The sequence below is a fragment of the Osmia lignaria genome, chromosome 8 (assembly GCF_051020975.1).
Source record: "Osmia lignaria lignaria isolate PbOS001 chromosome 8, iyOsmLign1, whole genome shotgun sequence".
Taxonomy (NCBI): Eukaryota; Metazoa; Arthropoda; class Insecta; order Hymenoptera; family Megachilidae; genus Osmia; species Osmia lignaria.
Genome location: NC_135039.1, coordinates 11,681,688 through 11,706,582, shown reverse-complemented (window position 1 = coordinate 11,706,582; position 24,895 = coordinate 11,681,688). Strand labels below are relative to the sequence as shown.

The 24,895-nt window shown below is 46.0% G+C and overlaps 1 protein-coding gene across 4 annotated transcripts in view; it reads right to left on the bottom strand.

Moving 5' to 3' along the window:
- LOC117608784 (alpha-mannosidase 2) overlaps positions 1 to 24,895 on the bottom strand; it is a 74,317-nt gene that overhangs the window by 18,342 nt on the left and 31,080 nt on the right. For 3 of the 4 annotated variants that reach the window (XM_076689851.1, XM_076689854.1, XM_076689853.1), the window contains exons 2-3: positions 22,217 to 22,680; positions 20,023 to 20,484 (exon numbers count right to left, since the gene is read on the bottom strand). In XM_076689851.1, coding sequence (XP_076545966.1) covers positions 20,023 to 20,310 — 288 coding nt within the window. In that variant the 5' untranslated portion in view covers positions 20,311 to 20,484; positions 22,217 to 22,680. Of the gene's footprint in view, positions 1 to 20,022; positions 20,485 to 22,216; positions 22,681 to 24,350; positions 24,682 to 24,895 lie in introns of those variants that run through there. The other variant, XM_076689852.1, reaches the window with a different exon arrangement.

Sequence of the window (24,895 nt, the reverse complement as noted above, 5' to 3'; positions counted from 1 at the left end):
CAGTGGTAGAGGACATAGGGGGCGTTCGTTAATTCCCTGTTAACAACGCCTCCTTTTCCCACACACTAAATTTCACTCTCCTGCCTAGATAGCCAAAAGGGGATAACTTAAGGGCTCAGAGGCCCAAATACAGGGAATTATCGAGCCCTTACTGTCTAACGCTAGGGTATTGTGAACCGGGTCTAAAAAAGTAACGAATCAAAGAGATCCATCGTTAAGAACCATCGTAAAGTCTCAAATTTATACTGCAGATGAAATATCAAGAACAATGGTCGGGCATCGGGTTGGTTTTCTTTTAATTAAAAGTGAGCTTACTCGTTGATACGTCGAAACAGCCTTGCGGCTGCTTTTAATTAAAGGATCGCGGCTGCATTTTTTAAATTGTCGCGCAGCAACCAACGGACAAATATTTCCCGCAGGTCGTTTGGCATGTAGCCCGGTGTACAAAGAAAAAGGATGGAGGTGAGGAAAAAAAGAATAGATAAATAAAGGAAAAAAATTCAATTCTCTAGCAATGCGCCAGGGATACGCGATAATTATTTGCACATGCCCCTGAAAATATTAATTTTCAAGAAACCTTTTTCTCTGAAAAAGCGAGAGAAAATTTTGCTGCTTCACAAAAAAAAAAAAAAAAAAAAGAAGAAGAATGATATTCACGCGATACTCTTCCCCTCTCCCCCAATCTCTCTCTCTCGCTCTCCCCAACATCGTTGCATTAAATTTCTCGTTTCGCAGAAAATTACGCTTGTATTCCATTTTCAGGCAGGTTTTTAAACCGTGCTCGAGCCCAGTTTCAATTTTTTTTTTTTATCTGACCATTCGCTCGACTGGGTGATTCGAAATATTCTCATCCCCTTTTTGCAAATATAACGAGCAAAATTTCAAAGTAGCAAAGAGATTAAAAATATTATTTCCCTGACATTTGACGATCCCTGTATGTTGGTTTTGATACTGCTGGTTCAATTTGATATCTCTACTCCGGTATTTATTTTCCTAACGACTTGTCTGTTAAAAAGGTTGCGGCAAATATAGCCACTCAAAATTGAGCATTAACACTTTACTTTTGGATTGCATAGTGCCAAAGTTGGTTCTAGGGGAAATCTAGAACTTAAGGTACCTTAGGCCCTATGTCTTTGGCTCCTGGGAGTCGTAGGACCTTAGTTTCTGTGCTTCAGGCTTTGGGAACCCTAGGATTTTAGGTCCTACATCTTAAGTTCTAGGGATCCCTAGGATTCTGGCTACCTTACCATAGATTTCTGGAGGTTTTAGAATCTTAGACACGATGCCTTTGGTTTCTGGAGGTCTTAGGACCTCAGGTGCTTTTGTCTTTGAAGACAGCAGAAACTTAGTTCTTACACTTTAAGTTCTAGGGAACCCTAGGATTTTGGGCACTATATCTAGGTACTTTATGATCCAAAGCTCAGTCAAATCAGCGTCTTTCAAATATCTTTCACAGCTATTATCTATTTTATCCACGAAAATAAATAAATAATGTATTTCATAAACGCGTTGGGGGAAAGGTGAAGCAATGCCTTGTAAAGTGGAACACGCTCATCTGTTCCAAGCAGGTGGACTCGATCGCGTTGGATCACCCTCAACCCCATGGTGTTGGAGGGTAATCTTGCTGTTGGAAAGCACGAAGCATTCTGCGTCAATCACGCGTCAGGAACAAAGGAATGCTTAGCGCACTGGATGCACCCATTTGCCTCCGTGTCGTAGACGCTTCCCGTCGCTTCTGCGTCTCCTTTGACGTGCCATCGGGCCACGCGCGCGCCCATGGAACAGGGAAAATAAACCATCGAGCCCATGTCGTATCAATCAACGCCGAGAATCCTGATAAATCGAGCTCCTTCCCCAGGATGTGATATCTCATCGTCGTCGTGGACGGAATAGCTCGGAACTTATCGTCTTGAAGATAAAAGATAGATTTCCGTATATGTCCTTAGATACCCTTTCACATTATCCTTCCCGAATTTTTCCAAAAGGAACCTCTGACTTAGAAGACCACTCAAGATTTCGAACGGGGACGGAGGAATATTCTGACGTAAGGGTAAAGGAGGATTCACAAGAGACAGTATAATGCGCATTCGAGCGGCGTGTTTACAGAGTTGGAAACAAGAGACGCGTTTCGGTGGGCGAGACGAGAGGAATAAATTGCGTTTGCTTTGGGGTAACCGCCGACGCACCGTCGCCGACGTAATTACTCGTCCCCATGGCGCCTGGAAATTTACCGGAAAGATCTGCTCGTTCGGACCCAACGTTCTCTATACTGTCATCGTCCAAGGGATCGTTGGGTAAGCCGAGACTTCGCAGACGATGGAAAATTCGACTTCTAAGTGGGCAAACCTTTGTGTTTCGAACATTTTAGGAACAGACTCCTGGTAGATCTGTTTTAATAATATTTGACACGATGTTTGAAGATACTAAAATGCAACGTAACGCCCTGTAACGATCATATCGTAAGAAACATGGTCCTATCCCAGGAGCAATAAAGAGGAAATGGTTGATAACCGATAACCTAGAGTAATATCTTGCTCCATAAACTTTCAGCCGTGATACCGATCCTCAGGGTGGCAGAAAGCAACGAAAGAAATCCCCACTCGCCTTAAGCTAAGATTCGGTCAAGGTTTCCAGGTCAAGACGCACTCGAATTGTTCTAAGCGGCTCAGATGCGTTCCCTTTCCCTCGTTTTCCCTCGAGGGATTACCTGGTGTAACCTGGTTGCCCTAACCTAGACGACCATGGATTGTTTAATCGAGGAAGCCTTAGGATGCGGAGCTTTCCCTAGTACACACGACCCAGAAACCTAAAAAGGTACAGCTTCTAATGAAAAACCCTCTGTCAAGGCGATGTTGTTCACCCTTCGTCACCCAAATCGTCTTTTGCCCGAGTAAACCTCAGACGAACGTATTTTCAACCTTATTTTTTGGATTCAGAAAGGCAGAGGAGGTGCCCCGATAAGGAATAGGATCCACTGATCAAGGAGCCTGGCTTTCAGAGGATCCGGGACGTGTTCGAAGAGAGGACACACCGCGACGACGAAAGATGGGAAAAGGGTGGTCTCCTTTCTTCTGTCAAGTTCTAAGGTATCGACTTTTCAATTGGGTCACGTGCATTGTGCCCTGCTGTGCACGCGTACGTGCGCGCGGATCCTGGGGGCTACGCTGGGAATACACCTTAATGCAGATCGAAAATACGAATCCGCGAGTGAAAATCACAGTTTCCCATTTCGCCAGCACGCTCTCCCGTCTTTTCTCGAACACACTCTTTTTTTAGAACGACTCTGTTTGAAACAGCTGTAAATTACATTTCCCGTTGGAATGTTTCTTCTCCGCGCGCGAAACACGTGGTAAAAATATGTTTTTCTTGGAAAATAAATCGCGCGAACTTAGTTCCAGCGTAAGACGTCATGAAAAATATATATGAAACCGTTATGACTCGACCAGCCCCGATCCATAAATGTTTTACGATCACGATATTGTTGCCTTTCACGTGACTATTACACCTTTTATGATGGCGCAATCCTCGCGTACGAGAGCATTATCCTCGAAGATACAGCTGTTTCGAGCGGCGTTCTTAAACGACCTCGTCATCTACCGATGAAACGTTACAAAATGTATCGGACTTCTGAGAAGCCCGAGTCCCTCGCTGCTTTACCCGGACGATAGGTCTACCGCAAGGACCAGTTGCCCAAAGAAGCCCGCGACGAAGACGAGGTCAGACAGGTAGAAAAAGTAGCAGGAAACTTTCGCTGGTCGAAGAACCGAGTCGCCAGGAGGTCGATCTAACCGGTTAAAGGGGTCGTTGTGCGTCGACCGCGTTATTCGTTCGACCAGTAAACCGCGAGGGCGGTACGACAGAGTCGAAGAGAAAGGGAGAGTAGTCGGGAGAGGACCGAGCACGCGTTTCAGTACGTCGCCGAGTAACGCGAGCGGCAACGGAAAGCTATTTAACTTGCGGTACGACAGACTTCCGAGTCAACCAAGTACCTCTCCCTCGTACGCGCGGCCCCTCTATAAGGTTTACGCGTAATTTGCACTCAGGTTGCACGAGGAAAACGCACCCATAGACCGTGCGCAACCTCTCCCTTATGCGGGCGGCCTCCCTATGAGGTCCGCGCCCAACCAGCACTTAGGTAGCACGGGGGAAACGCACCCACAGACCGTACGCAATTACGCTACCTCGCAACCATGGATTTCTATTCAAACCAATGGCCTCCCTGAATTGCTGAATACATTTGCGATAAGGTAGCAAGGTTTTTCTTCCATTCCCAACGACTAAACAAAACCGGGAAATCTGGACTATTTCGAGGAGTATGACGATCAAGTTTGCACGAATCGCATCAGGATCCCGTCCAATTATCCTCAGGGTCAGGAAGCTCGTTTCCATGGGTGGCTGGTGAACAACCGTCGACACATTCTGTTGCCTACGGTAGGGAAGGCTGGGTAAACAGAGAAAGTTTGCCAGTCACTTCGACCGCGCCCTCCTGTTTCCTTAGCAATAATTTCATACGTCAGGGGTGGCACAGTGTTTATCGAGCGAACACGTACGCGCCGGGGGGGGGAGTTCGAATTTAGAATCAGCGATGTTATCGTTATCGGGTCGTTGCTTATTATCCGGCTGCGTGATTAATTAGACCGCTGGATTTGAAAACGATGCGCCCTACAACGAGGCTTGATTCAGGAATTTGTATAACAGCTAACTCCATCGAGTTGGTTACTTGAAAAAAAAAAGGAAAGAGAAACTCCTCTCGTCTATCTTTTCATCGCGATTCCTTTTCTCTCGTTCGAGGGCGAAAAATGGGGGGAGGGAAGAAGCTCTGGAAAGGAAAAAGCACGCGTCGATATTTCGATAGCTTCGAGAGAAGTTTCGAACGAACAGCAAGGTAATAGAAAAAGTTTTCGGCTCGATCGTATTATAGCTGCGATGCGAGCAACGGCAGCAGCCACCGTGACGACGTTTCGCATCTTCGGGGCCATTTCGATCCTTTGTTTCATCCCGGGAGAATCACGGGAGGGCAGAAGCGGGGGGGAGGCGAGGGAAGAGAAAGGTAAAAGGCAACGAGGCAATAAAAACGGACGACGGTATCTATATCCTGCTGAGCGTAATAATAAAAATCAGAAGGGAGTAATCTTCCTTTTCCTGGCGCCGGATGAACCATCCACTTCGTTCATCTTCTCAAGGAAAAGGAAGAGCACGAGTTTCAGAGGCAGAGCCCAGCTGGCTGGCCATCGATCTACCAGATGGTTCAGCTATCTGGATGTCCTAGTGAATCGAAGAGAAACTTGGCTACCGGTGTTGTCCAAGGTAGTTTGATGTTTTAACACCCTCGATGCCAGGACAACTTTGGGGACCTAAACGGGAAAAGGGAGGATAGGCAAATACCAATAGCCTGCCTGTTTCTCTCATCGCTCCTTGCCTAGTCTGAACGATCCTTTATCAAAGATGACTATATCCACTCTTAACAATAACAAAGCACTGAACTGGATTAAAATTGCTAGGCTGAAAACACATGCCAGAAAGAGCAGATCCTCCGAATGCCATCAGAGGAGGGAGAATCGAAGAGGCAAACAGCAACGCGAAACTTTATTAAACCATAATCGTGACAGACGCGTTCTGCATGCCTCCCTGCCAGCTCCCCTCGCTAAAAGCCACCCCGTACCTTCGTATCCACCCTTTTATTCAACCTGTACGGTGCTTTCTACGGCCGTCGGAAGGCGAGCTTCCGAGAGAGCGACGCCGTTTCCAGGAAACGACAAAAATGTCTCCCTTTGACTTGGCTGACGGTAGCGCGCCTTGCCGCGATCTTCTGCCCGTTAAGTGCAATTCCCCGTGTTAAACGTGCCGAAGTGTCGACTGGTGAAATACAAGCCAGACGGCCACTCCAGCCGCGTTTGTCTCGGGGATGCGTGCACTCGGGAAATAATTGCGGAACTTTAGAACGACGAAACCGTGGTTCGTGATGGATTCTCTTTCTAAACTCTATAAAAAAAGGCTGCGTTTCCATCAAGCAAACGCAACACGTCCGGATTCATGCAGAGGAGGATGGCGAGAGGGATGGAACTACTTTGGGGAGAAAAAGGAGGCTTGATTAAAAGCCGATAATCACTTTTTCGATTCGATTCGTCTTCACGGTTCAACGATTCTTCTTTCTTCTTCGAGGGAAGGCAAGAAAGGATATATGTCGGAATACATCCAAATCCCGAATTACGACTGGGACGTAGTACTACGTTACCACCTGCACACGTTGGATCGCTTTCCCTAATTTCGTCTATTGTGGACGTTCAACGAACGCATGGGTTGAAGGAACTCGAGCCCTGTCGTCTGATCGATGGGCAGCATCGTGATAAACAGCAATGTCCCTATCGGTGTCGGCGATCGTGGCGGAATCACGCGAACTTTCAACGCCGCTCACGAGACTAGGGCAAATTGAAATTAAGCCTGCCATTTTTCAAGCTGCCACGCACCAGACGCGCCCGCCTGCCCTAACGATGGAAATGCCATTAACCCTTTCTCTACAAAGGGTACGTCTCAAAAAGTACACCGTCTATTACGTGGATCGCATTAATCAAAATTTTTCAAGTGTTAACTGCGACAGACAATTTTTGGTCGAACTCTGACCAGAGAGTAGGTATAACAAAAGGCAACATTTTAATAAAGAAACTACCTGTAGAGAGAGACAAAGTGATACAGCACATTTAAATGTCCATTCCCATTCAACATTCCCGCTCGTTGATACAACCCATTTAAAGGGACAACTGTAGAGGTGGCATTGCGTGTAAGTTTGTCCTTTTCTTTTTTTTGTACGGGGGGGGAAATATTTGAAAGACGCCCCCAGCCCTCCTGGGGAGAGGCCAGGGGTAGTGCCCGATTTTTACCGGCTAAAACCCCCACGGTGTCCTGGGCGCCCTTGGCGCGTTTGCGCCCCATCTCGGGGGAGGGTCTAACCTTTGACCCCCCCTATGTAAGTTTGTCCCTGCATTTTCTAGAAGTACGTCGAACGTTAAGACACAAATAAATCGGGCGATCGAGGGCAACGTATTATGGATCTGACCACCGACAAATAAAGACTGCACAACGAATCGGTGACTTCAAAGGTGCCGCTGGAAGAGTCGCCTCTGGTTATACCTACTCTTTGCCCTGGCTGCAGGAAGGGGGGCAGTTTTCCATGGAGGATAACAAACGTGGCGCGGCTGCGGAATCGACTTCCCGGGGAACGAAATCGGTTCGAAACACGGTTAATCGTGCGAAAACATGGTCGCTGAGGAGGAATGAAAAATAGTCCGTGAAAGATTTAGCGACCAGACAGAGAGAGACACGTACGGATTACCCCCTCCACGTCCACGAAACGCTAACAATCGGCGTCAGGTCAGAACGTCGGCGCAACTTTTTATTCTCCACGGTAATCCGATCGATCTTTCACCGTCCGATCACGTAGTACTGCGTTTTATCAAAACGATTAACGTTAATATCACGTTCTACGCGCTTCGAAATCAAAACCATGAAAGGCAATGGGGGATGGTAAAAAAGAATACCACGGCCTTTGAGAGAACGTCCCGGTGAAAAAGCATTTCGGGGACGCAATAAAAAGGAAGTGGTGTCGTCAGCGAGGCATTTCTCGCCGGTCCACTCGAGGAAGAATAGCAGATTAGAAGCGGCGGCATTGTGAGCCGTAATATCCGGCCGAGCGGACCGTGAAAGGGAGAGGATTACAGAAATTCATTTGCCTCTGAATAACCAGGATATGTGGTGTCGTTTCTGCAGAATAAACAGCAAGTACTCCCCCCTCCACGCCCCGGGCGGACTATCGCTAATCCCCGCGTCGAATCGCGGCCAGACAAGTCTACCAAACGAACATTGTTCCTGTATAATGGAAATAAAAGCAAATTAACAGGAAGTCTTGAAAAATTTGTATCAAAGTATAATACGTTTCTGATGGGATAATAGGGTTCTGGGCTTATAAGGCACCTGAGCAACAGCCCAAAGGGCAGCAGTAGGCACAGGGTAGATCAAGATGATAAAATGTAACAAATGTTAATTTTGTGAAAATAAAAAATAAAAAACATGTCATTCCTACTTGTGTTAAGAATTTTCTGTACCTTCAACCTTTGAGGGACCTTTCTGTCCAACCCTTCCAAAGTCGAGTGGGGAAGGTTTCCATGGACTATAATTGTTTGGATAACATAGGAAATGGTAATAGAAAACCCATAAGGCATAATAAAAGATCGATATCAGCATAGACGTAGTAAGTGTTCCACGCATGGAATGAGGGAACGCATGGTAAAACGTGATAGCGATCACAGGGTCAGGTTCGAAGCCGATGTCACGAGAGGTTGCCCGTGCCGTTAATAATCGGTTTATCTACAGCGAAACGATGACGAGGTTACAGGCTTATTAAGGCTAATTTCGTCAGGGCGTGCGGTGTCACGAACAGGCTAGCCTCGGCTATTCTATTATCCACTTTTAACGTGACCGTGCAAGCTGACTCTCGTTCCAACCCGTTCGATCGACAGTCGATGAACTTTCCTATGGTGCAAGAAACGCGGCGGAGTCACTCGACTTTTTCAAGCACTCGTTTGAGTTTCATAGCTGGATGGGTCGTGTATGACTTTATTTTGATTGGTATCAGAAAATATATCTTCAGTACCCTTCGTGCACTCTAAGGCTCATGCTATATTGCCACCGTCTCTGGCAATATAGCGAGAGTTTACCTCGAATCGTTTTTAGAGACCTGATTAATTTATTTTGTTTCTTATCAGAAAATATATCTTCAGTACCCTTCGTGCATTCTAGAGCTCTTGCTATATTGCCACCGTCTCTGGCAATATAGCGAGAGTTTACTTCGAATCGTTTTTAGGGACCTGATTAATTTATTTTGATTGGTATCAGAAAATACATCTTCAGTACCCTTCGTGCACTCTAGAGCTCTTGCTATATTGCCACCGTCTCTGGCAATATAGCGAGAGTTTACCTCGAATCGTTTTTAGAGACCTGATTGATTTATTTTGATTATTATCAGAAAATATATCTTCAGTACCCTTCGTGCACTCTAGAGCTCTTGCTATATTGCCACCGTCTCTGGCAATATAACGAGAGTTTACCTCGAATAGTTTTTAGAGACCTGATTAATTTATTTTGTTTCTTATCAGAAAATATATCTTCAGTACCCTTCGTGCATTCTAGAGCTCTTGCTATATTGCCACCGTCTCTGGCAATATAGCGAGAGTTTACTTCGAATCGTTTTTAGAGACCTGATTGATTTATTTTGATTATTATCAGAAAATATATCTTCAGTACCCTTCGTGCACTCTAGAGCTCTTGCTATATTGCCACCGTCTCTGGCAATATAGCGAGAGTTTACCTCAAATCGTTTTTAGAAACCTGATTAATTTATTTTGATTAGTATCAGAAAATATATCTTCAGTACCCTTCGTGCACTCTAGAGCTCTTCCTATATTACCAGAGACGGCGGCAATATAGCGAGAGTTTACCTTGAATCGTTTCTAGAGACCTGATTAACTTAGCAATTCTTGAAGAAAAGAGTTGAGTCAGTCTACTAGTTTCTTGACCGAACTGTGACCTGAGGTCTCATTAATTATGTAATCACAGTTCGTTAGCCCGTTGGCTGCTTTCGTTTCGCGAAGCAAACACGCCTCCAGCCGTTTCGCTCCTCTTTGTCCGCTTGTTTGTTTGTTCGCCGGCTATGTACGGGTGCATCTACCTCCTGTCGTTTCGATTATCGATCTAATGAAGTAACTAGCCGCCGTCGACGTAACTAGTTATACCATCTGGGGATTTTCGCCCTTTATAAATGGAAGCACGAAACGTACGATCTGGTAACGTCGGGGAATACCGAATATGGAAATTGGATAAGTAGCCAAAAATAACAGGAGAAGGTAGAGTAATCATTAACAATGAACGACGATCGACAAAGAAAATTCGTCGCCCCGACGCGACGTTGTTGGCCGAAGAAGAAGAGTCGAAATTAATTAAAAGCGAATATCGCGAGGGGCTGGGGGGGGGGGGGGGGGGGGTCTGGCTTTGTCGCGTTCGAAGAGGAATCAGCGACGACAAAGCGAAAGCGGCAGAGGAACGGGAAGAAGCGTCGTTGTAGATGAATTGCGAGCACAAAGGCCGACCCGACGAAATCCATTACCGCGAGAGACCAGCTCGGACCTCTGTGTTCACCTCGAGGAACGTCCTCGGGCACGTCGGCTTTTGCGAACGATATCGAGCACGTCGCGAGGGTCAAAACCCTCGCAAACCCACACGTATCGACCCCCTGCTTATGCTTCACCAATGAGAATTTTTTTTTTTTTTTTTTTTTTTTCATTTTAATCTTTCTTTGATTGTACCTGTTTCACTTTTTGACTAAGAGGTGGAACGATACCTGCGTTAACTTTATGACTGTATATTTCGTATGCCTTAGGAAAAGGTTGAAATTCTCTAAGATGATTCGTTTGATATTTTGTAAGAATTTATTCATAAAAATTAAACTTGATTGATTTGTTCGAATCGACGAAACGCGATTCGAATCCATCGCTATCGTCCAGCCAGCCATTCAACGGAGACCGTGCTTTTATTTCAGCCTCCATTAAACAAACTACACCGTTCCGTGCCGTAGTTTACGTATAATTTCACCGAACTCTCCGTGCGCGTTTGCTTTGAATTCGAGTTTTTGCACCTTTTTACACAGGAATCGGAATCGAAGCTGCACACACAATCAGTCAGCCGAATCCCGATCCGAATTGTTTCACCCTCTACCTGGTTCTGTTGGCCAGCGGAACAATTAGCTCGATTGAATGGACGGTACATCGATACCTAGATCCAGATATCGGCACGATTCATAGCGCGGATGAATTTCAATTCCTATCGTTATATACGGAGTGTCTTAATAAGTATAGATTCTTCGTGACAAAAGAAATTGAAAAGTCCTTTACCGTTTTTCACTCTAACGTTTAGTTTCTGAGATATAAGAGTTTAAAAGTTTGACTCGACTTCCCGGCCGCCATCTTAGAAGCTCGCGTGACTGATCACGTGACCGTGCCTGCGCCTTCAAGATGGCGCGCCCGAAGTCGCGTACCTAACTTTCAATCGCTTATATCTCGGAAACGGAGCTGCGGATTAAAAAATGGCAAAGAACTTTTCGACTCGTTTTACCATCAAGAATCTACAGCGCCATGGACGTGAAAATTTGTCGAGTCACCCTGTACATTTGTCTGCACCGGTCTACCGACCGGGATAGTAATTGACTTTTCTACCCGATTCTATCTTCGCCGTTCAACCCCTTTGACCCCTCGCCTAACTGGGGTATCACGCGCACCGGAAGTCGATAAAACGAATTCCGGGGACACCGGGAATTTACTTCGTTCTCGACTCGTGAAATTTCTAGCTAGAGCTTCGATTCCGACTTCGAGACAGAGACAGAGAACCGAGGGGATAGGGGAATGAGAAGTGTTTTATTCCCTGACGAAAATTCTCCAGGCGTTTCTCTAACGGCGTAGCATCGTAAAAGTGGTGGAACGGAAGCATTTAGCCGGCGGCAGCACTGTTTCTGCCGGAACTCGACGATCGCCGCGAGAGTCCGGCGAGAAAGAGGGAACAAGCGAGTCAGGGAACTCGACCAGCTTTCAAATTAGAGTTCACCTCGGCTTAAACTGGATGGCCATTGCGAAACAAGAGAATACACTATAGCACCGCACGCATTGCAGTTAAAATTTCATATTTTCCTCGTCACTTTCTACTTCAGAAATTTCCAGGACATTCGGAAGGACTCGATTAGCTTAGTCCAAGGTGTCCCATCGAATAAATTCAATTTCAAATCCAAAGAATGGCGCCCAAACTACGAAAGCGCTTCTTTGAGACGATCGAATCTGTCCGTGTTACTTTTACACTGAACAAATACTCGGAGAAAAGCATGCCAGGACACCTTCTGGTCCTGTTCCCTGCAACTTTAAGGCAGCCATCCCTTTTATCAAAGGGACATGTCCACGGCGAGAATTGCCGTCCCCGGACCCTTTTCACACCCTTTAAAAAGCTTTCGGCCAAGCGTTGCAGAGGTTCGATCGTCGACTATTAGGATTGTTTCCGCGCGAGTTGCTCCGCCCGATTCGTCGATAAGGGTGCGCCTTTAATTATCTCCGTGCCGATAATAGAATCGCGTCGGTCGCACGATAATCCGTAAACGAATTTCACTAAACTGCCGTGCTAATGAAATGAAACGCGTCTGCGCCTATGGTTTACTGCTGCTGAGTATGAAAGCAAAATGGCCCGAAGGTGGTAACCGCGAAGGAGGATGAAAATTCTGGGGGAAATTGCTCTAAACGGAATCCACGGAGCAAACAAAAGCCAACAGGAGAAATGAACCGAGGGCGGAAGCGATGAAGGTATCGAAGGGAGGGAGGTGGATATCGAGCTGCAATGGAATTTCGCGAACAGACGATCGCAGCTGACGCGACAAGTGGCAAAGAACTATGCGGAAGGGAAATTCCAAGAGGACAGTGGAGAAAAGCAGCAGCGGAAATATGCTGGAGTCATGGGGACAGAGAAAATGGCTGGTCGTCTTCGACCCAACGCTTATTGGAAAATTCATGGCGTATAGACATCCCTTGGCACGACACACGACTCGAAAATTACTTCCCAGCCTCGTCTGAACGTTCCCGTGATCGAAATAATTGAAGATTTCAATTATAACCGTGTTGAGGGTCAAATTGACCCGTTCGCTATAAGGCAGAATCAGCGCTCCCATTAACAGACCAATTTCTATAATAATCATGACCAACGATTCGTTCACCCCTGTGTGCCAACTATGGGGCGTCGTAAAAAAGGGAGGGACGGGGTGAGGCAAAAAAGATTGGAGGGTGAAAAAGCACCGACAAAGGTAGGGAGAGTTTCGCGATCAGTGCCAAGGTGGATGTTTTTCGCGCGATGAACTTCCGACATGGAATGGTAAAACGAAGCCTCAGCAAGGGAGGCAGAAAAGAGAGACGGATAGAGGCCGAGGAACAGGATGGTAGACGAGCTGGGGAGAAAAAAAAAAAGTGTTCGCAGAAGTGGTCCTCGATGAATCAAAGCCCTCCCCATTCTTTTCACCGCGGGATGTACTTATCGCGCGTTTTATACGGGCTGCGCGTTGAAAAACCATTCTTGGACCACGTCCCAGACTTCCTTCTTCGATAACTCTTTTCAATGTGCTCTTAATTGTTCTCGGATCGATCGCGAAGCCGCTGAAAACCAAATGGCACAACTCGAATGTTAACCTCTGACCATATGGCAGCTTTTGAAACATCCTGTATATTGATTCGTCAAAGGCAAGAGTGTATAGAAACTTCAGGAACACCCTGTATATTAAGCTCAACGGAAGAAAAGGGTTCCCGAATTTAGGGATTACGCTATCCAAGAAGCATTGCAGGACTTCAGCAAAGGTCCAGAGAAAAGAGCGGAACAAGCAGTGTGGATCAAACGAATCAAGGGGTTGGCCGGGCGGCAGCAGTGTTCCGTCTCGTAAAAAGTTGGACCACGTTGGCCAAAGATAGCGGGCTAGCCTTATTGTGCAGCCAAGCGACGAGGTTGCCGGAGATTGTGCGCAGCTTCTACCGGGCTCGCTTTTGTTGCTGGGAACTGCTGGAACAGAGCCCGGGCCGAATTCAGCAACGAGCTTTATCGCGCTGCAGAATGTAATTCGAGGCCGGTGCCTCGAATTTAGCGAATTCATTGAAGTCTCCTTTGGCCGCCGCTCGATATCCTCCAGTGTTGAGAGGATATCGAATATCCGGATGGAGAACGGCGTTGGTCCTCCGGACAGTTTCAATATCGAAGGACAAATGTATAAGGAAGGAAGGTTTCAAGTGGCGATAGCTTCGGACCAGTCGGTCAGGGTCCGGGTATTAAGACTTCTATGTCTTCTCAGCTTCACTTTCACGCATCATTCAACAATATGGAATCCATTTTAAGGATTAACCATTCCAGAAACTCCATGGAACTCTCTAGGCACGAGAGGGCCGCAATGAAAGGGGACACAATTTTCACGGATCTAAGTTCGGCTGCAGTCGGGTTTCATCGAGGCAACCCGGCATGTAATTAGACACCGAGGTCCTAATTCTACTAGTCCAAGGGAGAGAGTATTGGTTTTCACCTCTCCGCCCGCGTGTAACGAGCCGGACCCTCTAATTGAACTCCGCAGGAATGTTCCTGCGAAGCCTCTCTCTGGCCAGCAGGATTACAATACGCGGATAACTGTGGACGTGGCTAAGTGGCGTGGGGCTGCATATCTTTGGTCAAGTTCGATACCGAATATTAACCGAGCTAATGAGTAGCTCGCGTCCTTTGTTCGCTCCTTTGATGCTACCGATTGTCTCGTTTCGAGTACTCTATGGGGGAAGACTGATTATTTAAAGATTTTTGGATGGTAGAATCCTGTCGGAGACACTGAAGGTAAATGCAATGGGGGTATCGGACCAAGACAAACGATGGGACACCTTGCATCGGGCTAAGGCACAGTGTACCCTGGGCAAACAATTGGGGACCGGGATTTCATGCCAGGATCTGGAGGCGAGAAAGGAGAGAAGACTATCTAGGCAGGCTAATAATCCTCGGACTCTTACCCAGTGTAAATCCGCCTTAGGCTGTGCCTTAGTGTAGTTACCAATAGCCTAAGGCAGTACCCTACCATAGTTATCAACATCCAAAGGCAGTACTTTTCTTGGTGGGCCCTAAAGAAAATACGCCCTATTCAACTTTCATTCCATTTCCTTTTGCGCAGTTTAGCTACCATAGAAACTGAAAACCTTCACCTGCTTCCAGGTATGAGACAAGGGCATACTGAAGGCCCCTATGATGCAAATATTTTATACAGTAGGTACATTTTTTACCATATTTATCAAACAGTGAATAGAGCGATGCTGATTAATCATTCTGCTGTCAGCGTTTCGAAGTCCCTCGACTCACAGCGTAAACCCTCTTTCAGGTCCGCGCAGCATCAACTGTGCTCCGAGAGCCCTTATGTATTTTATATACGTTCGCATAAAGGGCACCGTGCCTCGAGTGCACGAGAACAGAGAAGCTATCTCAAAGGACCTCTCCTTTCTTTTTATTCACCCGCTTGGTACTTCCTCCTCGAGGAATCGAGATAGTCCGAGAAGAAAAGGGAAAGTCGCGGTGGGGGTTGGGCGGAGAGGAGTGGATGGTTGTTCGAGCTGACAGAAATAAGAGGCGCACTCTCGCTCTGATTTGCAAAGGCATTTCAGGGATTACTTTCTTACAACTTCCCTTATTCCTGCAGCTCAGAATAACATCTGATCATTTTTCTGATCGAGCGAAATCATATTCCGATAAAAGCACTTCGCTGATTTAAAATTCGAACCATCAAGTTCAATTGAAACTACCATCCAGTCCTTAGGAACAATCGGCAGATTGAGGCAATCCGAAAAAAAAAAAAAAAATAGAAGAGTTACGATTATGTTACCTAGCTGAAAGAGAGGTGGCCTAATGAAAACGCAATCGTCGAAGCGGAACGATTTCATCGAGCGTGAAGAATAAGTAAACCCATGATCAGGTCTCTCCCTCTCTCTGGTTGCCTGTGCACTGAAAGCTCTTTTCTTTTTCCAAGGCAGCAGAAAAGGCAGCCAACCGTTTCTCTGTAATCCCCCAGAGGGCTGAAGGACTTCGTTATCGGATTTGCTCGCGATGTAATCGACCAGCCCTGCGAAAATATGATCCAGCCTCGATCGAAGGATGCTCGACAAGACGCCTCCGTGTCCCCGCATAATTGCCATTATCCTCTGAATAATGGCCACCAAAATATCCAGGATTTCCGCCCTTTATTTTCCCCTTCCTCCACCCTCCTGAATCCCGATTGATCCTTCGACAAGCAGCGGTCTGAGATTTCGTTACATTTCATTTGTTTGGACAAGGAGAGGAATGGTGAAACTCTGCTAAATGTTAGAATAATAATCGAGGATGAAGGTTAGAAAATATGGGGTCATTTGGGAGTTGCTTAGAGAGTGTGAAGAGACACGAGTGAAAGTTTGATAGTTAAGTTCACTGGGCGTAGAGTCAGACGGCTTAGAAGTTATGCTAAATTAGGTTAACTGGATTAAGGTTCTAAGTTGAAATAGTGCTGGCTTCTAGGTCTGGCTTTGAACTGAATTAATTTTAATAGATTAACACTGCAATTTCTACTTGGATCTGGGAAGGTTTATATTCCAGGTCAGGTAAGTGTTAAAGTTAAATTTGGGTCACCAGGTCTGAGGTCTACGTCAAAGAATATTAGTCCCTTTTAAAGGAAAGAAATCCATATTAGCAAAGGACATGGGATAACCTGGTGAAAATCTCAGATTAAGTTTCTCCTTGGATGAAAAATGAAGACTACAGTTTCGACGCTTTTAAAAGTACTATCGACCACTCTCCAGAGAAGGCCAGATGCCTTTTAACCGAGGGACAGAGAAAGCTAGGGCAAAATAATCAGATACAAATTTGGGTTCGAGGTGGGAAGGACAAGTTCGATTCACCTGGAAACTTGATACACGCTACAGTGAGATATTTATATTTCAAGGGAAGGGGCAGCGAGGGGTCACGCCCACCACTTCAATTTCATCGCCATAAGGAACGCGAACCCCTATTGGAAATTCCGAAGGCACGACACCGGAGTCGTGTTAGGGACTCGGGGGAAACAAACGTATTTCCGACGAGAACCGAGCCAAGGCCGAGCAAAGTGGTCGGGGATAGGATTAGAAATTTGATTGGGGATCGAATCGGCCGTCGAGAAATGCTCGTTTGACTTCAGGAACCGTGTACCTAGGTGTGCCTGCCTTTCTTTCGTAGCAGAACTACACTAAAATTATTGATTCTTTCGAGCTAGCGCACTTCTATAGGTCGTAGGTCATGGTCTAACCGAGACAGCATCGTTGTTCGACCTTTTCCTTAAGGGTGACTGGTCTCCCAATGCTAAGGCACCGGGTATCAAAGGTGTTCATGGTTAGGTCAGGTTAGGTTTAGGTTGCCGGAGAACCGGGGTACCCAGATTTTTGCATAAATTTTTATTTTTATCAATGGCAAATCTTCCAAATAACGAGGACCTTCGATTTTACGATATTTTTACAAAAAACGTAATAAACCATTCAAGGAAACATAAAAATCGGTTCCTGGGTACCTGCATAAGGGTTCCATCAGTACCCCCAGGGCGATTGTTACCCCTATTGATTTTTCTAGCCTAAACAAGTATACCCAAGGAAACGTGAAAGAAATCCTCCCTTTTGAATCATCCATTGGAACCCTCGAACCGATACATGCCTGAAGCTTCGCCCCTCACCGACGACCCTGAATATTTCGACCCAGCTATGTCACAAAGTTAAACACCGTTCCTTCCGGACGAAAGATTAAAAAGCGGCTGTGGTTGGAAAATCCAAAAGTAATTGGACGGGGACCAAATAAGCCGCGACAGCGAGCCAGAAGGAGGCTGCGACGTCGGGGCGCGAAGGGGGTATGGTTTTCGAGGAGGCCTCGAAGAAGACGGCCACGAAGGACGGATATGAATTTCCAGAAAGGTTTGCTTAAGCAAATTGCGAGAAGGTAGTCTGACGGGAGTTAGGGCGAGAGACAAAGGGGGGGTAGCGGTCCTAAATTGCGAAACCGTGCGCCTTCATTTCACAGACACCCAGACTCTCGCGTCCCTCCTTGGACGCCACCCTTGACGCCCCGCGACGCTCGTCGACGAAGCGAGAAAAACGAATCTCAAACCGCCCCTTGTGAAATATCCTCGTCCACTTCAGCGTGTTTTCAACTGTACAGGATGATTAAAGAAAAAAGAAGCTCCGGTTATTTATTTTTGAAACAACTTATAGGCAGCTGTTCAAGCTTCACGCGTTTCATATTAACAAATTTCCAGGCAAACCACTTGTAAACTAATTAAACTTGCCAGCACCGTTGGTCCGGCGCAAATTACATTTCGAAACTTGTGAAAACTTGCTCCTTTTTCCACCCCGAGCGAAACCGCGACTCGTCTTGTAAAACGCAACAGAAGACGAATTTCCAGTTACCCTTTTACACGGCTCTTCATTTTTTTTTTTTTTTTTTTTTCCTCCCATTTATTCTTCCCAATGGCGCACGGGCTGTCGTGTTCCTTCTCTTTGCTCGTTTCCCTTGGTTGTATATCTCAACATTGTTCCTCGAACGGAAAAATGATGGTTTGCGCACACGAGTGCACACGAGACAACAACCGCAGAGAATTAACGTTCCTTTCGAGCAGCTCCGGGCTACGGGAATCTCGGCCAGCAGAACGTATTGTGAAAATTTCCAGATAGGATGGCAAGCTCGCGAAATCTCGAATTCTGCCAGGCACAATGCAGCGATGAACAATCATACCCGGTGACCGATTCTTTTTCCCTTCTTGAAACGCGAGGGAAATTATGTTGATTACGCGTGCCTGTTGTGCCGGGTAGAATTGACCCGACAAGAACATGGAATCTGTCACAAAGCACACTCGGAATACGAAATGCTGTCGCTGGGATGATCGACGATCGGGAGAGCCTTTGAGCCACTCAAAGTAGCAATATTATCCGCTTTGGTCCAACGATTCCTCGGTTAATTTCGAAGAGAAAATTGATTACTTTCCAGCTTTTAAAATAAAAATAAAATCAGTGAATCCATGTTGCATTTCCTGTTCCTTAAGGTCACTGACTAAGATAAGTTTCGTCACCGAATTGCCCTCCACAATTGCCGGTAATTGTATCCTAACTAAGATTTCCGGTTTGGGCAGGGAATTAATTGGAATTATCTGGTTAACAGTTTAATTCGGCGGAACGTTTACGCTTGAGGGAATCTAAGATTCCGTGGTTAAGCTGAAGGAACCGCTTCAAATAGCTGGGGGCCATTTGAGAAATTTAGAATTCAATCCTAAAATAGCAGAGCCTGGGTCAATCGTGACCCACATTTAAAAAATATATATTAGGATATTAACTAGAAGTTAAGTGTATATTTGTTAAACAAATGGAAATAATATGAAACACGAGATTAAATTATAATTGTGCTTCTCTCCAGGGTCCGCCGCTGTGGGGCTCTCTCCATGGTCCGCCGTCCGGACGGAACCGATGAGACCGGAGATTACATCAATGATGTTTCATGCTTCACGGTTAATAAACGTAATTTGGAAATATATCGAGCGCGTTTTAACTCTTTAATAATTCCTGAAATACTTATGCGTTCATCAGGAAAAATTGAAATATTTTCTTGATGTATATAAATCCCCCATAGTCCGATTCCCTGATGACTCCTATAATATTCATGCCCATTTAACGTGGAATATTTAAACCTGTTTTCCAAGTACAAATCGACTTTGACTGAAAATTGAAACGATTTAAACAATATACATGCCATTCGAGAGATACAGAGTCCTTTGATCATCGAATGATTTTCAGAATATAAAATTTACGCTATCTCGTAAAACTAGATTCACTCTAGGTCCACTAACTTTCGGGACATTTTCACTTTCCCAAATAAATTTCCAACGATATTAATTTATTGCGCGAGCTCGCGGAACAACCTATTCTCCTTTGAATCCGAGCTACAGGGAAGTTGGTCCTCGAATTCGAGGAGACTTCGAAACTTTTGGCTTTGCAGTTTAGAAGCTTGGGTTCAGCTTATGGGAAGAGGAGGAGGACAAACTGCTAAATTATTTTCGATTCAATGGCGCGGCAGGGGGGGAAAAAAATTCCTTATTACGCGAGAGTCGTCCATTAAATCAGCCAAGTCCGCAGACTCCCCGGAGAACGAAGAAAGTAAAGTTCACTCGACTAATGACGCTGGTACTTTTTAAAACGACCAGACTTATGCTTGTCTCTCAGTCCATTCAGAATCGTTCGCAGTTTGAACAAAGCCGTATCTAAAGTGATAGCTTAAGTCTGTTCAAAGGTATCAGCTGAGGGCGAGCTGTGCTGCCACTGTCGCCGTCCCCAATCCCTTAGGCTGAATTTACACTGGGCAAATAGTCAGGATAGTAGGTCTAAAGTAAAAATTTTTCAGACTTACTTGGAAATCGAACTTCTCGAACTCCATCTGCGTGTCGATGTCCACGTTCCTAGGCACGATGATGGGGCAGGTGTCCAGGGACACCTTAGCGTCCGGGGACTCTATGTAGTCAGGTGTAATGGAGGTAAGACCCCGGTCGTACCTCAGCTCTTCGTTCAGGATCGCAGCTGAAGGGCCCGTGGACGGACCCTGTGCCTGACTGACATAGTACAGGCAGAGTAATAGACTAAGGAGGACCGCGCAGACGACCAACACGCGGCTGGAGCCGCGTCTTAAGATCTTGTACATGGTCGGATGATGCGTTTCGTATCTCAACGTGTTCAATTCGGTCTCGATTCACCTGGAGCTCGGAACGATGCTAAGGTTGCTCGAGCTCGCCTCGATGATCACGGCCGACGATCGCTCCTCGGCTTTGGCTCCGTCGTCCGTCGACTTCATGGGACAATCTGGCGTGGATACCACCTGGACAAATAAAGATTTTTATTAGGACTCAGTGTTAGGCCGAGTTTACATTAGATCAGTATCCGGGCCTGGATCTTATAACTGAAGGCGAGGAAAAGAAAAAATCATGCCTTTACCTCGCTGTTCTATTTCAAACTGCGGGAACAAAGTGGAGGCAATCGTTCGGATCGAAAGGGGTATCGCGAGACCCGGTCACGTATCCGGATCGTCGTGACGCGTATCGATCCCAACGAACTGGCCAATTTCGCGTCGAAACAGTCAGTCATAATTTTCGCGGACGTTTAATCAACCCGCGTTGCTGTATGCCCTCGTAATTCATCCCCGAAGCTATTTACTTTTACCTCGGATCCGTGGACTCTGGGCTGCCTTTCGCTCCGTCCTTCTCTCGTGCTAGGACTCGTTCAATTTTGGTCGAGGCATTCGATATTCGAAGCAATAATATACAGGGATGCGAGAATGTTCAATAAATCGTTGGCTCGTTGCAGCGACACGAGGTGAAACTGCGAAATTTCAGCCTCGTACGCGACCATCAACGAGCATTTTCAGACTCGAGTGCCAGGATCGCAGCTCTTCTACTTGATCCATGGATATTTGTTGTTTTGTTTCAACTATGTCTATTTGCTTCATGATTTTTTTTCTAGATAAATGAGGGTGTCTAGGATGTTTGACTGAAATGGGACACTGCTGTTCGTCATTGTGGTTTGCCCTGTTCTTTGTTTGGGGCTGGGTGAAGTTGGGCTCTCATTTCATCTGAGGCATACTAGAAGGCATGAGCAGGGGGATGTCTCAAACTATGATTTCTAGTGCCACCCCGGCAAGTATCCAAGTAGTCTAGTACCCAAGTACCTAAATACTCAAGTATTCAGTACCTAAGTATCCAAGAACTCAGAACTCAAATACTCAAGTATTCAGTATCCAAGTACCCAAACAGTGAGCATTCAATCACTCAAATATTCGGTACTCAAATACCCAAGTACCCAAATAGTAAACTAGAGTATAACTATGGGCTTTCCCTTATGGTTAATCGTAACAGAAATACAGCATGCCCTACTGCACAGTGAATCCCGAGTCCTCATAGTAGCCAGTTTGATCAATTTTTACATTCTCAGTCGAAACGGATCAAAGGAACACTGTTATTAAAGGGTTTTCCAAGCCATTGGAACGTTTGTCTCTGTGTTCCGTCATATTAACACGGGCCCACAAACGGATACCTGTTTTCGTCCCCAATTTCCAGTCTATCTTTTAACAAAGTGGCTACGAAAAAGAGCGAATTCGTGTAATGATGATTCTAATTAGTTAAAATTTTACGCATTGGTGCCTCGAACGAAGTGAGAGAAGGATGGAGTTGAAATTCTCCGTGAAAAGAGCTTTAGCAAGGCAGGAAGGTGGAGAAGATCGAAGAAACGGCAATTTGCCGCAATCTAATTCCGGCGAGAACAATAAATACGACCCGGTGAACCAGAGACACGGTTTCCCAGAAACCTTCGTCTCGGTGTAAGGTCGGTTCGCACGCGATGATAATCGATCGTACCCGTCGACGTGACCCCGCGTGGGAAGTCGACCGAGCGGACGCGGACGGCTCCTAAGGTTTCTTTGCTACCCAAAATAATAATACTGAAAACAGTGACGCTAGAAGCAGCAACGCTACCGTACAAATTCGATACATCGTAGCTCGGAGGTAAAGAAAATCTTGCAAGAAAATCTAAAAACGAAAATCATGAAAGTCGCTTACCTTGTCTCGAAGAATCCTCCGGTTGAGCGTCCCTCGACCTCTTCAGCGATCGATCAGCAGTGGCGTTGACCTTCGATTACGATTTTCTTCCTTGGTCGAAGGATCAGACGAGGAGGGAGAGAGAGAGAAAAAGAAGAGAAAAATAGGGGCTTTGGCGATTCAAGCTGTGCCCGTGTAGACCTTTTGTCCGACGAGCAGACGCGTCGAGGGTGCTTTATCGCGATTCGTTGGATGAGGCTGCTGCAAAACGGGTGAGCACGGGGACATTGCCTCTTGCAGCGTGGCAAAACGACCACCGTGAAGCCATCCAGGAAAACGTCGAGCACCGGCGTGCACTTCCTTCGCGCCTTAATTCGATTCGCCACTCTTCTTTTTAGTTTTTTAATATTTTTTACAGACTTCACGTGTAGCGTGTCTAAAAGATGACTCTTAGAGAAGGCTGCTGCTCTCGTGGTTAGCCAAATCTGAAAAAATAAAAGAAGGTTAGGTTAGTATTGTGAACTTAGGTTAGGGTAGTATTGTGGGCTCAGGTTAGGTTAGTATTGTGAACTTAGGTTAGGGTAGTATTGTGGGCTTAGGTTAGGTTAGTATTGTGAACTTAAGTTAGGTTAGTATTGTGGGCTTAGGTTAGGTTAGTACTGTGACCTTAGGTTAAGGTAGTATTGCGGGCTTAGGTTAGGTTAGTATTGTGAACTTAGATTAGGTTAGGCTAACTTATAACTTTCTAAGATGGCGCTGCAGGTTTCAAGCGCAGCAAATTGAACATTTATTATTATTATTTTTTTCTTAAATTAAAGCTAGTCGGACCAAAAACCGCGCGACTGAATCAAAAGACAAGCGCGCATGCGCGGCGCGAGTCACGTGACCACCATACTTTCTCCGGACGTCTTAATTCCTCGATGCTAGCATCAAACGATGGTAATAAATTACGCAACACGAAAAGTTACTTTGCGTTTTCAAGCGGCCGGGAAAGTTGGCGAACAAAGCGGTATAAAAGCAGCGGAAACACGAGGCGCGGTTTGAAGACTGTGGAAACGATAAAAAGTGAGGAAATTTTTTGCCTCGAACAAGGGAACAACGGAACACGCGGGGCAAAGTAGCGCGCGAAACAACGGAACCGTGGAAAACGGAGCGTCGAGCAAGAGTTTTTGAAACAGTCGGACGCCGTTAAAGCCGGCTTTCAAGTAGGCGTGGAACGCTTCTAAAGGAGGCTGGGCCGCCACTAGATTCGAGTGAAATTCTTCTTTTTCCCTTGTTTCTTTGCCCCTTTTTCTTGGCTCGTTCCCCTTGTTCGCGATCCTCTTTCAAAATTTCCACCTTCCTCTCTGTTACACTTCCAGTACATTGAAATCGCGCGGGCAATTAGTCCGGAATTCAAAAACTTCTGAATTTCCGAGAGAACGAAGCGAAATTCTTTAGGTGGGAAATTCGGAAGGGCACAAAAGGCCGAGCTATCTGGCAATTATCGTATGGTAATAAACGTCGAACAAATCGGCTTATCGAGACCGAAGAAAATCACGTGCAAACCGAACGAACGTAACGGCCGGCAATCAGCTCGTACGCTGGCCGATTTATCTGTGGAAAATATCCGTATTGCCATTCGATTTATCGCGTGCCGCGGTTTTATCGAACAATACCAATTACTCGTATGTTAATAACGGCTGGAATATCGATTCCCGCGTCCTCAGTCCGCTCCGTGACGATTCCATAAACAACGACCACACGCATTTGAATTTTAAAATCCCAACCCTCTGTCTGTGTGCCGAGGAAGAGGATTGCGGGGGTCAGCTTGATTCATCGCTTTGATATATTTCAATTAATATACTGAACGGACACTTTTTACGTGTTTGTCCAAGACACCGTTGCGCAAAAAGGCAAAAAAACTGGTGTCGTGAAGAAAAAAAAAAAGATTTTTATCAATTTAAAAAATTAATCTTAGTTAGTAAAAATTAGTATTAATTAGTATCAATATTAGTAAATGCATTAAAAATCTCAACAACTCCGATCATCCAAGTCCAGAAAAATGTCCCCAATGAATCTTATCAATTCTGAAGCCCGAGTCCAACGAACTGGAGTTTAAGAGTAAGCAAACATCCAGCCTCGATATCAGAACCAGGTCCCAAAGGAAGCTTACCAGTCTCGAAGCCGCGGTTCAAACAAAGCAGCCTCATTAAACCGACGTGCACTCGTCGTGCTGCGAGTGAACGGTCCGTGTCCTGGGTAATACAGCACCGGAAGCGGCTAGTCAGAAGCAGCGCGAGGCCAACGACAGCGGAAGAGGACAGTTTGCCTCGCACGCGTCTCGAGGAACGAAAGGAAAACACCGAAAGGACGAGGAGGACGTCCGGCTAGGGAAGCGAACGCGAGCAAGAACCACGCCGTACTGAGCCGACTGTTGGGCATAGCATCCGCTTTTCACGACGGCAACCGGATCGCGCATGTGCCGATATAATCCACGCTCCGTCCATCCAACCCACCTTCAACCCCTTCCATTCTATCTTATGCACGCGACCCACACGTGGAAACGTTGCGTTTCACGGGGTGAACGGCTAGTGGTGGTACCAATGGCCCGAGGGTGTTTTGACTCGCACGAGGTAGGAATGGGTGTCCAGTCGGTTCGGCTGTCTTTGGGAATCTATAACGTGTAATGGACGAGGGGATGAATGGCGATGATGGGTT